This window comes from Silene latifolia, chromosome 10 (assembly GCF_048544455.1).
Source record: "Silene latifolia isolate original U9 population chromosome 10, ASM4854445v1, whole genome shotgun sequence".
Lineage (NCBI taxonomy): Eukaryota > Viridiplantae > Streptophyta > Magnoliopsida > Caryophyllales > Caryophyllaceae > Silene > Silene latifolia.
The window spans coordinates 21,935,357-21,952,822 of NC_133535.1; the positions used below are offsets into that span (position 1 = coordinate 21,935,357).

The window sequence follows — 17,466 nt, forward strand, 5'->3', positions numbered from 1 at the left end:
TAACAAGTCTCCCTTATGACGGCGTATATCCGAAACTGTGACAAGCTTGATTAACGACAAGACTCGTTTTTCGACTTTTTGAATGAATCAATCGAATTTGAATGAATAATAGAAACTAAATCAATCAATCAATCAATGGAGCCGATTGATCGAATCAATCAATGGAATGAAATTTGAATCGAATAGAAAATGAAATGAATCAATAAAATGAATCAACTAAAAATGATTAGAAATTAATTGAAAAAATATTAATATTAATATTATTATTAATAATATTAAAACTAAATATAATAATAATAATAATAATAATAATAATAATATTAATATTATATTATTATTATTAAAAGAAGAAGAACAACAACAACAACAACAACAACAACAACAACAACAATAATAATAATAATAATAATAATAGTAATTATACTAATTTGAATGATTAAACTAGGTAGCCACCATGAACCACAGTTCGCCATCAATCTAATTAGGTGAAATAATGGAGCACCGATTTGCTAGATTGATGTTCAAAGTCTAGCCGTTTATCATCCTAATTGGACTGATTAGGTAGCCATCACGAAGCACCAACAATCCTAATTTAATTAATTAGATAAATAAAAATTGACATACCTTAATTTCATCTTTAACAAATAAATAAATTTTGGTTGATTAATTAAAACTCAACAAATATTATTAGTAATTGATAACAAGTAAATTAATATTTGATAAATTAGAATCCATCTTGTAAGTTTTAAGTCATTTGAGCAAATAAATTAAGTTTTAGGGAAAAATATTGATTTAAGAGTTCACTTGGTTCAGTTTTAGGTGAAAAGGATACAAAATAGAACGTTATGAAAAAGTGTATGTGAAAGAGTAAAGTTCGTATATGAAAAAATTATTAAGTTATTAATAATAGTAATATTAAAATTAACAATGTTATTAATAATATTATTATTAATTAATATTCATAATAATAATAGTATAATACTATTAATTATATTAATATGAATATTATTGATTTTAGTAACCATAATATTCATAATAATAACAATAATGAGGATGATTAATTAATAATAAATTAATGATGATGATGATGATAACATTAACAATAAATAAAAATAAAAATAAAAAATAATAATAAAAATAATAATAATAATAATAATAATAATAATAATAATAATAATAATAATAATAATAATAATAATAATAATAATAATAATATTAATAATATTAATAAAAACTATTAAGTTTAAGATTCGCAAAATAGAAATTGGTTGAATTTAGTGGAGTGGAATCAAGTGAGTGAGTCAGACCGAATGGAGTCAAATTTGAATGAATCAATCGAATAAGAATAGAAATTTAAATCAAATGAAATAATCGAATCAATAGAGCTGAATCTAACTAAACTGAAATAATCGAATCAATAGAGTTGAGTTTGAATCAAGTGAAATGAAAATAAGTCAGAAAGAACATGGTCTAAGTACTACCAATGTGGGTAAATAAGACAAAATAGATTGATATTTTATAACTATTCTGCTTTTGTCTTATCCACCATATATGAGTATACTTGACCCGTCGCAAACTTGCGACGGACATGAATTTGTAAACCTCCTTATTCATGATTCGAGTCTAGAGGATTATCATTTATCTATTCATTGATGAAAATTATGATTTGGCTACGGTGGACGATAAATAAATTTAAAGATAAATACCCAAATATTATGGAAAATGCGCCAAATTTCAATCATTTAGAGTGATATTTTTGTATAAATAATCATTAGAAAATGGGTGTAAAGTCTTATTTTTTTTTTATTTTTGTGAAGATTATTATTAAGTCACTCCATTACTGAATGTAGCTATATTTTTTTTTTAAAAGAATGTTAAAACATTCGGTAGGTGAGCTACTTTGATTTCAATTCTTTTTAAAATTTGTAATATTTGAAATTAGTAAAAAATGTCGAGTCTAATACTAAGGTATTCTAACTAAATTGTACCCTTATTGAACTATATAAATATTTTTATTCATCATTCACTTATAAAAAAATCTTTGAGTGTTACAAAGGGATCTAATTTCTCACACCTCTCTCGTTAAATAAAAAGTACTCCTAAGAAACTTCAACTTCTAAAATAGCGCCTAACTCATCTAAGGAGTGAATTATGTGAATATCATTGATTAATTTCTCCCATAAGGTTCTCATTTCTCAATAACGACAAATACACTTCAAAAAAAGTTTTCATTGTAAATAACTTCAATGAGAATAGGTTGACGTCATTAAGCTGCTCTAAACCTGGAAAAGAAAAGGAACTTATATGTAATAAAACGTACTTTTAAAATAGTTTGAAAACCCTATTTCATAATTTTGTTTCGAGTACTTTTAAAAACAGTTTGAAAATAAAAAGTAATGTTCGACTATAACATCTTTGTTAACTACTCCCTCTTATTTAACGTAAACTTCTCTATTTTCTTTTTCGGATTATTCAGCTTTTCTTTTCTATTTCCTTATTTGGAAGCTTTGTGTGATCCAAATTAAATTGCATGTAGATAATGTGTTTTACGTGGTCCAAATTCACTTTCTCAATCCAGGTGCACAAACGAAAAGAGAAGCTTACATTGAAAATATATTACTCCCTCGAGTCCCTCCTATTAAGAATAACTGTCTCATTTGTCATTTTCGTCTATTCACATAACTGTCCCATTTACCATATTTGGACAGGTTTAATGACTTTCCTACTCTTGGCTCTTTTCTTTATTTACGACCTCAACCACCCCTAACTCATCTAAATTAACACCCTCTCTCCTATATTTTTACCCTTATACAATACTTTTCATTCTCTATTCCTTAATTTTCGTATCATTGTCCAAATGGGACAGTTATTTCGAATAGGAGGGAGTATTAGTTACACCAAATTTTTATTGACTATGTCTGCAATACCTGCCATTTATTGGCTTCCTCTATCCCAAACCTATCCCCTTTAACGACCTTCTCCAACTACCATCACAACCCTCTTTTAACCCCTTTCACATAAAAGTTTAAGCACCCTGGAAGTCTTGCGGTTCAAAATCCGGTCGTAAAACCTAGGGAGAATTGGAGACAACCAAAAATCCACGAGAAAAAGGATTATACATCGGATGTATTACATCAGACTCCATATATATTTGAGTTTTTGTGTATTTTTTTCGAGCAAAGTTTAAAAGTTACATGTTAGTTTTTTGACTTCAAAACTCAAATTTTTTTGAGCTTATATGTAATGTTTTTGAGTTATATTGTAATTTTTTTAGTTTTATGTTGAAAAAAATAAACTCAAAAACTTTCTAATAAAACTACTCATAATTTTTAAAACAAAACTCAAAAACTTTAACTAAATGCTCAAAAACTATATCCTCTGATATAGTACATCAGATGTATAATCCACTTACTGAAAATCCACCCGTGAAACCTTTTTCCGCCAACAGTGGTGGATTATATGTGCTGCAAAGAAGTTTCCAGGTCATTGAGGGAAATGAAAAAACAAAAGATGAAAGAATATTGATGACATGTTGACATTAATACTTGCCAAATTATATCATTTTCTTCCAAAAATCAGAGCAATCCCTTTTGATATTTATAAGTTTGAAATAGAAAATTGGTTACATTATCCAAACAAACTCAACAAACAGGTTACTTAATATTTGAGCAAGGAGAAGAGGGATACAAAGGATTTTCTAAAGTTGGAATAAACACAAAACTGGGACTGTAAAAACAAAACTTACAAGAGCACGAAATAGCGACTGTAAAATCAAAACTTGCAGAAGTCGAGTGTTCTAGCTCGTAATAAATCACTTGTATCTCATCTAATTGTATATTTGCAAAACCACTCTATAAGATGAAAGGTGTTGCCAAACCAAAGATACAAGGAGTATAATGATACAGGACGACCAACAAATGCACTCGGTAATCATCGAGTGCATCATGCTATGTGCACAATCAGTCCTTTCAAGCTCCATATTCAAAAACATTGGCGAGCTGACATCACCATAAGAGTTCTCCGCCTGATACTAGACAGTATCCTCACAGCTCGCCCAACTACCTGCATGTGAACACCCGTAAGAAAATGCACAATTTATTTACAGCGACAAAGCTTTAGGACATTCAAAATTTGTCTCACCTACTGTTTCAAAACCAAATTTAAGCAGAAAGAAGCTCAAGAACTTTTCCCACCGCTATAGTTTTCCCTGAAATTTTACAAAAACAAAAAAAATAAAAAAAAAAAATCAGATGACAAAATGGATATTAAAATGACATCCCCAGTTGATCAGCTCTAGGGAAGGCAAAAGTAATCACCTTCTGTTCGTAGCGTAAACCTCCCAAGTTGTGTAAAATCTGAGAACTTCTCCACGCATATCAAATTACTCGCCTAAACATAAAGTGAAGTATATAAATGCAGTAGAAACAAACCATATTTGGAGCACAACAGAAAAGAAAAAAAAAAAGGAAAGAGAAAGATCCTACAAAATAGTTGAATATAACAATGTTCCGTAGAATAACAATAGAACTCAAAAGGCTACCATAAAAAGAAAGTGACAGTGGCGAGACTACATATTAAAATGGAAAACATTTGTGGCGACGATAACACTACTCAACATCAAGGTCTTTTTACAATACTCGCATACAAGAGAGTACATCATAAGCATGAGTACACCATCAGTATAAATTCTACCAGAATAAACATCTTGAGGCTTCAATACCACTCAAAATAGCTGAGCAAAGAGAACAAACCTGAATACGGCATATGACAACAGCCCCAGACTTAACAAAAAGAGGTTTTTTCTTCATTGGTTTCTTTGTCTTGAGATCAATCTGCTGTATCAAATCAACGATCTCACATTCCTCAACAACAGCATGAATATGCAAGATCGCCTTATATCCAGCCGTGAAAATTGCCTGCAAAAGCAACGATAAGAACACGTACAAAATGTACTCATGACAAATGATAAGAGGGTTTCACATACATTTTCAACCAACTCATGGATGTGCAACTGAGCTTGAAACTCGCTAACAGCTCCAATCGGCTTGGCTGTACAACAATAGGAGTAATAATATACGGATGTTAGAATTCCTTTTTCTTCGATAGTTTACTTGCAGCAAATTTACTGTTTTGTCATGTGGCAAAAGAAAGCAGGGCAAGGAAATAGCACATCTATATCTAACAATCACTCCAACAGAAATTGTCATGATTCGAACATCTAATTCACAGGTTTACTTACTCGGGTATAATTATTCCAATAATAAAAAAAAATTACAAAAATAAATGCATAAATACAAAGGGCTGGTTGACTAGTGTGAGCTTACAAACGCTTGACAAGACAAAGCCTGGCAAAATATCTTCTTCTTCAATCCCAGACAATCTAACCCGTAAATTTTCACCCGGTTCAGCATATTTGACTTTATTATCATCAATGTATATAGCAAGAACTTTCACATTAGCCTGCCAAAAAGTTCTTGTTTCAGATGCCATGTGCTGCTGTCAACACCGACTCAAGTACAAAGTGACAAAATTTTAAAACATACCTTGTTTGGCATAATTGTCACTGTGTCGCCCTCACGTATAGTGCCAGATTCAATTTTACCCATAATAACAGTTCCCATATCTTTGAATTTATCAATAATGGGAATCCTGCAGTCAAAACCTTGAACTATTAGGTACTGAAAGTAACTACACCCTCATCATATATGGATCATAAAGGGGAAGGGGAAGGGGGGGAAGCAAAAGGCTGTGCATGTAATCAATGACAGTCAAACTATCAAAGTAAACCCAGCTACCAGATACAATATAAACCTATGTTAATGAGGCACACAAAACGTATTGTGATCTAATACCTCATGTTTGAAATGTTTGGACACAGACTCCATGAAACTTCACAGAGACATCCAGATAAACTTTCAAGACCAATGGTATAAATCACCTTGTACTCCCTCCTATTCTACATAAACTTCCCTCTTTCCTTTTTCATCTATTCACAATTCCTTCCTTATTTCCTTATTTAGAAAAGTTTTATACTTATTTTAATCACCTTACCCCACAACAATACCCCACCTCACCCCACAACAATACTTATTTTAATCAACTTACCCCACAACAATACTTATTTTAATCACCTCACCCACAATAATACTCCACAATACCTTCCCTCTCTCCAATTACCAAACCCCACTACAATACTTTACCTTATTTTAATTCCCCTCCTTAATTCTAGTGCCCCCCATGAATAGGGAGGTTTATGTAGAATAGGAGGGAGTAATAAAAATGATGTCACTAAATGCTCATAAATAACAAATATTATCTCAGCAGAGGAAGCTATGTTTTCAAAATGGTTTATCTATTAAAACAAATAAAGATAAACATACGAATGAAAAGAACTGCAACCAAAGACAAGCAACCACAATTCAATTTTGATTTGTACTATTATACACTAAATTTCTGTGAATTCTAGCTTGCGAGAATGTGAGATCTCTAGATGATTCAGCATAAAACTTGCAAACTGGAGCAATGGAGGTTTTAGAGTTTTGGGGTGGTGGTTATAGCGGTGGTGCTGGGAGGAGTTTCAAAGGGGGAAAGGCACCTGGCGGGAAAAGGGTGGGACCGGGAAGGTGGCGCGGGCAATGGGTGCGTCACCATCGCAGGTAGCTCTTTGTGGTGGGCGGTGGTATTGGTAGGAGATGGTGGTGGTTGGTAGTTATTGAGAAAATGAGTGGTGGTCGATTGTTAGGGTGTTCTCTTTCTTATTGGAACAAAACAAGGAGTAAAATTAGGGGTAACCCCTTTCCTTTCCTCTTGATTTCATTCCCTTACCCTTGGACAAACTAGACGTAACCTTAGGTGTTTCGCCAAACTTTCTTATTTCATACAGAAAATGCAATTTTAATTCATTTTTAAGATATTGAATTTTTTACAAGGCTAGCTGCATGTAAAATTAGTACACGCAAAAATCCACAATAGATATCAGTTCAACTACTCAAAAGGTTAACCAACAATTGAGTACAAAAGTAATAGACTCTAAAGATTGGCACGAAAAGTACTGGTTTTCAGTACCCATTTAGGTTTCTGAGTCGTGCATTTCTGGAAAGTTTTGAAAATGCTTTAAAAATTGAATGGGCCAGATTTAAAAATTAAAGAGAAGTCTCTCAAGCAAGATAGTAGAACCTGCCAATCTGCCATTGCCAGATTAGCATCCTGCATTGTCATACTGAAGAACAGGTTTAAGATGACAATAAACCATACCTCAGGGGTCCTTCAGGATCTCGTGGAGGACCTTCAATACCATCCATTGCTTCAAAAAGAGATTCGCCATTCCACCATGGGCATACACTTTTGTCAACCCTCACCTTTATGTTTGTTCCAAGCAGACCAGATATTGGAAGAAATTTGACATCTGTAAATAGACGCGACAAAAGATATAAGAAATACTCTAATCTCAAATTGCTGTGTGTAGGCTAGCATAATGGTTGTGGGTCTCAGATCTGGTGATAAAGTCGTCTAAATGGTGGTTGCAGGTCCCAGATTTGGTGGTTCTGCACTTCTGCTAGTGGATCAGAGGGAAGAGACGCAGTGGGTCGGCTAGCGGGTCAGAGGGATGTGGCATGTGGCGGACAAAGGACCTATGCTGGGTCTGAGGGAGGCGACGTGGTGGCGGATAAAGGAGCTGCTCTGGCAAGTCAGACAGAAGAGAGGTGGTGGGTGGTGGGCGGTCGGCGGTCGGCGAACGTGGTGATCAATGCTGCTTGTTGTCAGCAAAAGTAGCAGGTGGTTGTGGGAAAAAGAGAGGTAGAGGTAGGTGTTTATTAATTGAAGGGTTGGGAGTATAGGTTAATGGAAATGAAACTGAGAAATTTGTGTGAAATATGAACGGAATAGTTAAAAATTTAGAAAGTTTACGAGGGCAACAGATTAAAAGGCCACGAAAAAAACTTAAGAAAAGCGGGAAGAAAACAAAAAGATTTCCAAAAAGTAAAGTGGGAAGAAAACAGGAAAACGGAGAGAGTAATTCAAAATATTGGGAATGATTATAAAACAAAGATTAAGATGAAAAATAAGCATAAGGTAGAATTTAACAGTCAAACTCCACGATCTATTTCATGCATACATGGAGAAAAACTCCATAGAAATCCAAATAGTACACAGCTAATCACCTTTCTTGACATTGTAGTTCGACCCCTTCAAGAACGGAGTCATCTTTGACTCTATCTCATCATACCTAGAAAGAGAGAGCTTGACCAATCAAACAGCTAGAAAAAGATCAAATATGCTATGGTTTTGAATGTGTAAACAAAGGCCGGAGGAGTGAAATTTGCAGCAAATAGAAGAGCCTCTAGACAATTATCGGTAGTTTTGATAAACCATAAGACTATGCCACATTGCCACTGATAGATATGACCAAATGTTTTAAAATTTACACCTATAGAAGTAAACTTGGCACATTTGGTGGTTCAATGATCGTTTTGAATGAGCAAAAGCTCTAACTGGCAGATGTGATAAATATATACACTACCAAGATTTCATATGTTATAGCTCCTACAGCAACGTGAAAGTTTCAGAGCTGATCTGCCCTTGTAAAAATAAACTACCAAGTACAACTCCTAAAGTCTAGACTTCAAGTAGATACTGTATCTGATATCATCCCTTAACTGATTCTGTAGATTTTATTTTAGGAAAGTCGAGATGACAACAAATTTGTTCCCTGAGAATCAAATTGAGAGCTGGAATGTTAACAGGTTCTATGTTTTCCATTTATTATTATATGGTCCCATGTTGTACAACATCACAAAACTTGAAAAACATAAACCAAGTTGGCAATGGAAAATGCTGTACTAGAACCAGCTGTTAAAGAAAAAAAATTCAAGAGCGATGATACTGAACTAGCACAGGTGGCGCATAGAACAATTTGCACGCCACGTGAAATTTCTCCTGAGGTAATACTTGTGCTGGTCCCACAGTTTAAAAATATATGGTAAAAAATGACAAATACTTTTACAGGCATGACCTCAATAAATTAAAGAAAGGAGTATTATAACCTTTCTTTTGACCATTTGACAGTGGGCTCATCCATCTTGTTAACCACAACTAAGAGCTTCGTGACACCAAGGGTCTTGGCAAGCATAACATGTTCTCGAGTCTGTCCACCTTTCTCAAATCCAGTTTCAAACTCTCCTTTACGAGCAGAAATAACCTACACAAATAATAATTTTTTTGCAGGGCGGAGACAGAGTGAGAGTGAGTATATCTACTGGTCATGCACATATAAAAGAAATGCCAACAATTGAGATAAAATCGGACTCCTCCTTAGTACTCACCAAAACGCCTATATCAGCTTGTGATGCCCCACTAATCATATTTGGTACATAGCTTTTGTGGCCCTGCAGAAAAAGTTGCCATTCCATCGGATAAAAAAGATTAAAAGCAATAGTACCCAATAGAAGAAGACAGCAGACAATTACTCCTGATGCTTACTTTAAGAAACACAGAAATCATGTCTATGTTGATGCTTATAACTTGCAAATTAACTAATGACATCAGGTGATGAACATGAAGTGAATACTGAAAAAACATTGCTACCTAAACTAACGGTAAACTCGTCCAAAGAAGCAAAAAACACTACAAAAGATAACCAGATGAAGCATAATCAAACAGCATACCAAGCCAGTGCATCCATCATTTGCTCAACCAAAAAGAAATTCTCATTTCGAAAGTGATCAGATTTTTCCCTTTAACTAGAGGTCCAAAGTTTTGAGATAGTCCCTTCTGCAACTAAAAGAGACCATCCAAACTCCAAATATACAGCCCTCGCCACAGTAAATGACGCCCGTTTACAAACCCAAGGATATGATAACAGTACAGCAGCAAAAGACGCCTAAAAAGGTGCTGATATCTGTCCAAACAGATGATGAAAGTGACGGAAGGCTTCACAAGCAAAGTGCATTGTACATGCAGGGTCACTATGAGAGTATGAGGCAGCTGTGCATACAGAGGCAGTAGTAACGTTGGTTCAAGTTTACTTGCTTCTGAAATGCAGGTTGACTGGTTTAAATTAAGGAGCATGCATGACAATTTGCTGCCATATTGTCGATACATAACTCAGTAAGGGCCAAAGTGCCAAACTAAAATTAAAGAAGGATGAATCTGATGCATCTACTGCTTAATTTAGAAACGCAACTCAAGGCAAAGGTTTCATCAACGGGAAACTACGAATCTACGATGCCAATGAATATACATTAGTACAAAATTGTAATTTACCGGTGCATCTAAAACGGTAAACCTAGTTGTCTCAGTCTCGAAATGTGCTCTCCCGACTTCTACAGTCTTGCCCTGCCATCAGAATCAACAATCCATAATGAGCTGAAACGAATAGGTCAAAGTCAGATAATTGACTCAAGCTGAGTATATATACCTTAGCACGCTCTTCTTCGTTGGTATCCATAATATATGCCATGTACCTGGCACATAATATTATTCAACTAACGGAGGACAAATACTACACTAAATCAAATAAAATGGGGAAAAAACAATGGAATCAACAGCAATCTATAAAAAACATGGAGAGGTTGTTTCAAGATGACCAATGGTGGCACTAGGATGCATCAGCCAATGCTACAAGCCAGACAATAGTGATTCATTGACTTTTTCAGCCACAGACAACCCGAGCTAATTACAATCTGGTTCAAACTCTTCTGCACGATATTCAAAAAGTTGAGCATTTATTTTAAGAAAGACAAAAAAAAAAAAAAAAAAAAAAAAAAAAAAAAAAAAAAAAAAATTAACTGGAAACTAAGTATATGTAGCCTAAATCCTAGAAATATGGTCTCAACAATTACAAGCACACGCCACACTAGGTCTACTAGTTACAAGGCCTCAGAAATTGGAAACTTTATTAGCTACGCAAGCTCAAATTACTACCTGGTTCAATTTACTATTTTCAAAAAATAGACGTCAAATATCAAATTATCAACTGCAAATTCAAAAATGTTTAGACACAAGTCACAACCTATGTTCTCAGACTCTATTAGAGGTTTAGAGGTGTTTGATATGGATCCGTGTCCAAGGTCATTCAGCTACTCACTGAAACGCTCTCTAATTTTAAGCTCTAGATGAAGTGTCCAAAATCATATCCGTTAGTGTCGGGTGTCTGAAACAAGAAGTAATCAGAGACAGTAACATAAGCCATAACTCCTCAAAATATAGTCTCACCAACTATCTCGGGCTTTATCCTTGGCTTCTTTCTCATACTTCTGGATTGTACGATCATCAACCTGCCCACTGAGGAAAAGTATCTGACCTCCAATCGTGGACTTACCAGCATCTGCAACAAAAATGTGTAAATTTAAAAACATATGAATACAATAAACTGATCAACAAAAATAATTGGCAATTGCACCCGTATTTCATCACTTAACACATTTCACACTGGCAATATCAAATAATCAAGCGCAGGCTCAGTAAATAAAACATTAGTTACCATATGTATGGGATAGGGGTATATAAAATAAGAACATGACCACGCAATCTCCACAGAACTGGCAAAAGAGCACATGTGGACATGTGTAGTGACCACTGGTAGCATTCCATCTCACACAAGAGTAGCATCAATCGAAGGAGGTCTAGAAGAAAAAAAAAATCAAAACCGTAAAAGCGCCAGAAAAGCAGTAAACAGATGAGATATGCAATAACCATAAGTTCAAATATCACAATAGGCTGATGAGATAGGATTCAATATGCACAAAATCCACGAAGAATAAAGATCAACATATGGACAAAACTGCACTAAATATAACAGAAACACGCACTTACGAAGCAAGCAAATCATTACAAAAACTAGTCAGGAAATAAACACAATTGCATGTATCACAAAAAGAAAGGAGAACCACATAATCATCAACTTCGTCACCTAACAAGTAAAACTGACACTAAAAAAACTAGCGGATATAACTCAGTATCGATTATCAATGAGAGCATATTTGGGGAAAATAAGTATACAGAATCAAGGGTAGCAAGCATGGCCAATAAAGGGAAGAGGACAGCTCACCAACATGACCGATAAAGACAACATTTAAGTGACGTTTCCGTTGTGCAGGCTCAGCATTGTCATTTATTGCTTCATTTGCTTCATGGACAGGGTCTTCGTGCATTTCCTCTGAAAATATTAATTGTTGATTAGGTTCATCAATCTGTTTTTCAGTGAGATATCCAGTTTACAACAATTAACAAGCTTTGTAGTTAATTCTTATCTACTCAGACAGCTCCAATCACACAACTATTTTGTGAAATAATAAAATATTGGCCTAAAACAAAGCATTAAGTGTCATGTTGGAGGAATGTCGATAGTGATGTGTCGAAGTAGAGCATAGAGGTTGACTAATAAAGAGCAGTTGGAAAATACAATAATAACAAGGCCATATATAGTACATTACATTTATCCTTTTGAGAAGTCCAGAGACTTTCACAAGGCACTGACGACAGCAGCCTCTATCCGACATTTCGCAAAGACTACATAAATCATTAAATAGCACTTTAAAGCTAAACACTAGATACCTGTTGAGTCCTTTTGAACTGAATCAGCATCATGAGACTCCTCAACATCTGACAAAAATAGTCAAATGCATAAGCTTAAAATCTTCGAGTTGAAACGAAACAATCAGAACTCACAATCAACAAACACCAACCACTTTCCTCAAATATAAATCATTTTTACCAAACTTAGAGCTGATAATCTTACAATTATTTCCCGTGCCATACATAATATATTAGCAAAATTCAGAAAATATATAAGTCTATCATACAACCATAGACCAAAATATATAACACGTTAAAAAGGTGCAGAAATTAAAACCCAATGTAAGACAAAACGGAGCCAACAATGCATTAAGCATTACATACATCAGAACCACTTACTAGTTTGCCTTTTTAGTGTATACAATAAGAATGCTAGTGACCTGATACACAAACGAATAGCAAACAGATATGCATAAAAACTTAGCGACTCTTAAGGGGCTTGAGTAAATCCAGCAACCCAGCTCTGCCTCTATTTGGAATCAATCTAGAGTTACATTGCTTTAAATAATCCCTCCATGATGTGTTCCTTTGTTTAAGTCGGGGCTAGGATAACTATTAAAAAATGGGACAAATATTTGTAGTATGTGAGAAGTAATGACAGAAAGCTAGTATGGGAAAAGTTTTGGGGGGATTAGTCGATGAAGAAAATAAAAAAATGTTAATAGGAATAGGGACAATATATAATTATCAAATGAAGCACCAATTAGTAATAAATGAGTGAACCAGACTACCAGAGGAAAAAAACAATTTGCTACAACGAGCGTTAAGGTGACTCCGCTAATGGAAAATCTATTATGTAAGGCGGTTCCAAACACGACAGAAAAAAATAACTCCACGAGCATTATTGGAATCTTGGGTGGCCCTCCACAATTTGTCCCCATTTAATTTAATTTCCTTTGTCAAGGGCAAAATGCTAACATAAAAACATTGTTCATCCCTGTTTACCATTTATGGCAAATTCAGGCCTTATGTTTTTCATTAATACCTTGTCAGCCTCCACACCATCTCGAAAAATCGCAAAATGTGATCGTGCTACAGTATAAACAATTTTCCCTGACATATCTATGCTGTACGGTGTTCGATCCAGCATACAATTAGTCAATCAAAAAAGAGAGCAGTGTCATGTTTTCTTGTATGTGACTAGTAGACAAAGGAGGTGACGCCCGATGTGCAAGAATAGTCAATTAAGGTCCACAGAAGATAGAGAGGCCTATAGTATGTGTTGACTAGCATCCTGAAGTGACAAGAAGAAACAGATGTCATCAAAATCTAATAACTGAAAATCAATCTGAGTTTTCACAGATCACTAAGAATTTGTTAATTTAACGTTTTAAGCCTTCCCGAGTTTCCACCTTTCCCATCTAGATGAGATGGTTATAGTGTTATACAGCTTCAGCTTCTAAAATTACACTCATTGCAACATCTAAAAAATGATTTATGCCCTTTCCTCTTGTCCAATGTCTAATCCACTGTTCGTGAAACTCGTGACTAACTTATTATGTGTGCTAAAATTTGAACTTAAATCTCCAAAGGTTAACCAACCCCAGCTCAATTTGTTGATATTATGAAATCAGCAGCCAAAACATAAATAAGAAAACAATAAAGCATTTGTTCCAAAACACAAGAACTATAACCTTAGTTCCAATCTAGGAGGCTAAGAATTAAGTGCAGAATCTCCACGAATAAATTTGTTTGTCAAAATATCAAATCTAGTTCATGATCAGAACAAAAAGAGACATCACAACTCCAATGAAAGATTATATCAAGGTAGTAATGTGGTGTGTTCATTCCAAACAAAAACAGCCCCAAGGAAAATAAAACTTAAACAAAAACAGCTCAAAGATACGAGTAAATGTTGTTCAGCTGTATCTTTAGTTGTGGTGGCAACTAGTAACTAAAAGATGCACGCTAACTTGGTTATGAGGGGATACAAGAGGTTCACAATTATAATTACCTTCCTCCATTTTAACCACATCGTCAACTTCTTGTACCTCAGGCTCCTCCACATCTATTACACAAGACCACACTATAGTAAGTCACAATAAGTTAAAAATGTAAAGCGGTGCCAGATAAAAAAAATCGACGCAGCTAATTTATAAGCTTGGTCAGTTACCAGCTGAGTCAAGCTGCAATGCCCGAATATCCTCGGCAATATCTGCAATGAAAAATGTCAAAAGAAGTTTAAGCCCAAATACTCGAATTCCATACGTACTTGACTGAAAGATAGTTAACACAAAATAATGACAGCAAAAATCCCAGTACTCTCTCTATGTTACAAGCTCAAAATTAGATAACCCATGCATAATGTAAGATAGAAAACCACAGAAAAGAGAAGTATGCATTGATGCCAGATAATTTTGTCAAGAAAGGTAAAAGAGAAACAGAAAAAAAAAATAATAAAAAAAAAACAAGAAAGAAACTACAGAAAAATATATACTCCACATGATATGGCTTAAAATTAAATCAGAATTAGGATGACGCCATAAGGAACTGGAAAGTGAGCTTCATCATTCCAACTCCCTAACGGCATAATAAGGAACATTCTCAGAGAAAAAGCTGTTGCTACTAAGAAAATCTACAGGTAGAAAAAATAGATGAAGACTTGTGCAAAGTTGTAAACTTATATTGCTGAACTCAGTGCAAAGAAGATAAATTCAGTAAATGCTACTTTGGTACGTATAATCACGCACCAGGAACAGAGCAATTAACAACTCTTGGGACACAACAAACAGAAAGTATAATACAGTAGAAAACCAAGAATTACAACAAACCAACCGAGAAACAATAGGCTTTCCTCAAAACGTCGTCTATGTCCCCACCTGTGGAGGCGGAGGAGGGGCGGGGTGGGGGTGTTGGGATCAAGACAATAAAAATTCCATCCAAAAAATCGACAGTAAGCTACTTTATAATACATGAAGCATAGAGTTTAACAAGCCATTTTGTTTACTCAAAAACAACATAAACTGAAAAAATAAAACGAACGGCATACCCATTTTGAAGTATAGGACCTTGAGATGATGGAATACTTCTGTGAAGTTCAAGGGAATATCTCTGCAAATAAGTGACATGTTATTGCTGTGTATTTAGCAAGGAAGATAATCAAAGTTTGATTGAGCTGATGAACAAAACCCATGAAATAAGGTTTTCGGCCACGATATTTCATTTCAACTCAGACTAGCCAAACAGTCAGGGGCGGATCTAGGGGCCCGGGTGGGCAAGTGCCAACCAGACTATTGTTGTAGCACAGTTGGTAGAAGACTTGAACGTAGTATAGTGGGGCGGTCCAGGGTTCGACTCCCCCATCAGGCGTTTTGCTATATGAAGCTCTTGTTGTAATTTTATTGTTTTTCTTTAGCCAAAAATTTCTAAATTTGTTTCCAACAAGACTCGAACCCAAGACCTTCAATATAGCATGTCAATGTTTGAACCACCAAGTCACTAGTGTTCAATGTTTAATATCTAAGTAAAATGTGTTTTATCTTACCGCCCCTGCAAACAGTAGGTGTAACTACAAAGTACTCCCTCTTTTCCATCTGTTTCTTTACTTTTACTTTTTTTTCAGCAGCTTTGTTACATTTCCGTTTTCGGTTCGTTTAATTCAATAGAGTGACTAAACTACCCTCGACTATTCATCTCCAAAAACCAACTTCCAACCCAACCAGTAACCACGATACCGTAGATCTTGGGATTTCGATAGTAGATGGCATTCATTTGATTATTCCAAGTTCATATTATATACTTATATGAGCAGTTGACTACTACATAATCCTCAAAAAATGAATCAGCTCACTTACTTAATCAATCAAGCAATCAAACAATCTTAATATGCATGCTCCTATAAGCTTATAAATCGAAGAGCTAAGAATTTTAGCAGTTAAGTAGTGGAAATCGACATGGATGCAAGAAGAAGTTACCTGATTGAAAATTGATTGCTGGTGGATTGAAGTTATGCTGAATTTGGGGCGATCTAATAGCTCGGAATCTTGAATAATTGCGTTGGAAAATCTAGAGTTTGGGTCAAGTGGTATTTGTCGAAAGATAAAATGGATGGGGAAGGGAGTAAGAAGATATAGGGGGAAAATGTGCCGACTTAACAAGGGAAAAGACCCTTAATTTATTTGTAACTAACCCTAAGCCTTTGGACTTGGGACTTTGGGAGGGGAGTATTAATTTAGATATTGGTACCATTTTAGAGTTGTTTGGTTGGTAATTTTCTAGTGGTGTTTACATTGACGGGTTTTACTCAATCATGGATATAAGTGACTATTAAACTCTTGCCATCTCTACCCCCTCATTTTCATCTTATTTCAATTCAATAAATCTCTCAATAACTCTCACCAACCAACCATCAGTCAGACTAGCCACCGCACCACCGCACCACCACGTATCCTCTCTCAAACCTTGTGCTTAAGGTCGCTACAATCCACAATATTACGTTAAATAATCTAATCAACATAAGCTTCTTGACTTCAGTATAATTTCCCTTTGAATGATACACGACATACTTATTGACAATAATCCCAGCCAAACTTCTTGACCATGATTTGCAACAAAAAGCAACTTGATTCCTCTAAACAAGCTGATTGATGAAAAAAAAATAGTGAAGGAATAAAATTTTCAAATGGACAATGTAATTAATCAAATTACGACAGTAAGATAGTAAACCTAAGGCACTAGCAATTACCAAGGCCTAGAAAATCCGACAATTATTTTTCATTGACATTATTTTCTTCAAACCCTAATTTTATCTATCTAAATTAATTTAATCTCCTAAATTTGATATAACATAGTTAGTAACTAAAGTTAATAAATTAAAATTATTTCTGGATCGATGTAAGAATTAGGGTCAATAATTGATAATTTGACGGAGGAAGAGGATTAGAGAAAGTT

General features: G+C 34.7%; 1 protein-coding gene across 2 annotated transcripts; it reads right to left on the minus strand.

Moving 5' to 3' along the window:
• Positions 1-3,575: 3,575 nt before the first annotated feature.
• On the minus strand, positions 3,576-16,726 carry LOC141605347 (uncharacterized). Of its 2 annotated transcripts, none has more exons than XM_074424068.1 (20): positions 16,491-16,726; positions 15,566-15,627; positions 14,690-14,731; positions 14,531-14,584; positions 12,556-12,603; positions 12,050-12,157; positions 11,215-11,326; positions 10,418-10,463; positions 10,264-10,335; positions 9,324-9,386; positions 9,045-9,199; positions 8,163-8,227; positions 7,255-7,405; positions 5,544-5,649; positions 5,325-5,460; positions 4,985-5,049; positions 4,752-4,916; positions 4,317-4,389; positions 4,141-4,207; positions 3,576-4,062 (listed from the first exon to the last, which is right to left on the minus strand). In XM_074424068.1, the coding sequence occupies exons 2-19, from the start codon at positions 15,567-15,569 to the stop codon at positions 4,161-4,163; spliced, it is 1,512 nt and encodes a 503-aa protein (XP_074280169.1). In that variant the 5' UTR covers positions 15,570-15,627; positions 16,491-16,726; the 3' UTR covers positions 3,576-4,062; positions 4,141-4,160. The 2 variants fall into 2 exon arrangements, with proteins under 2 accessions (XP_074280169.1, XP_074280170.1); XM_074424069.1 differs by having other exon boundaries at positions 3,576-4,058; positions 16,491-16,722.
• Between the last annotated feature and the right edge of the window lie 740 nt (positions 16,727-17,466).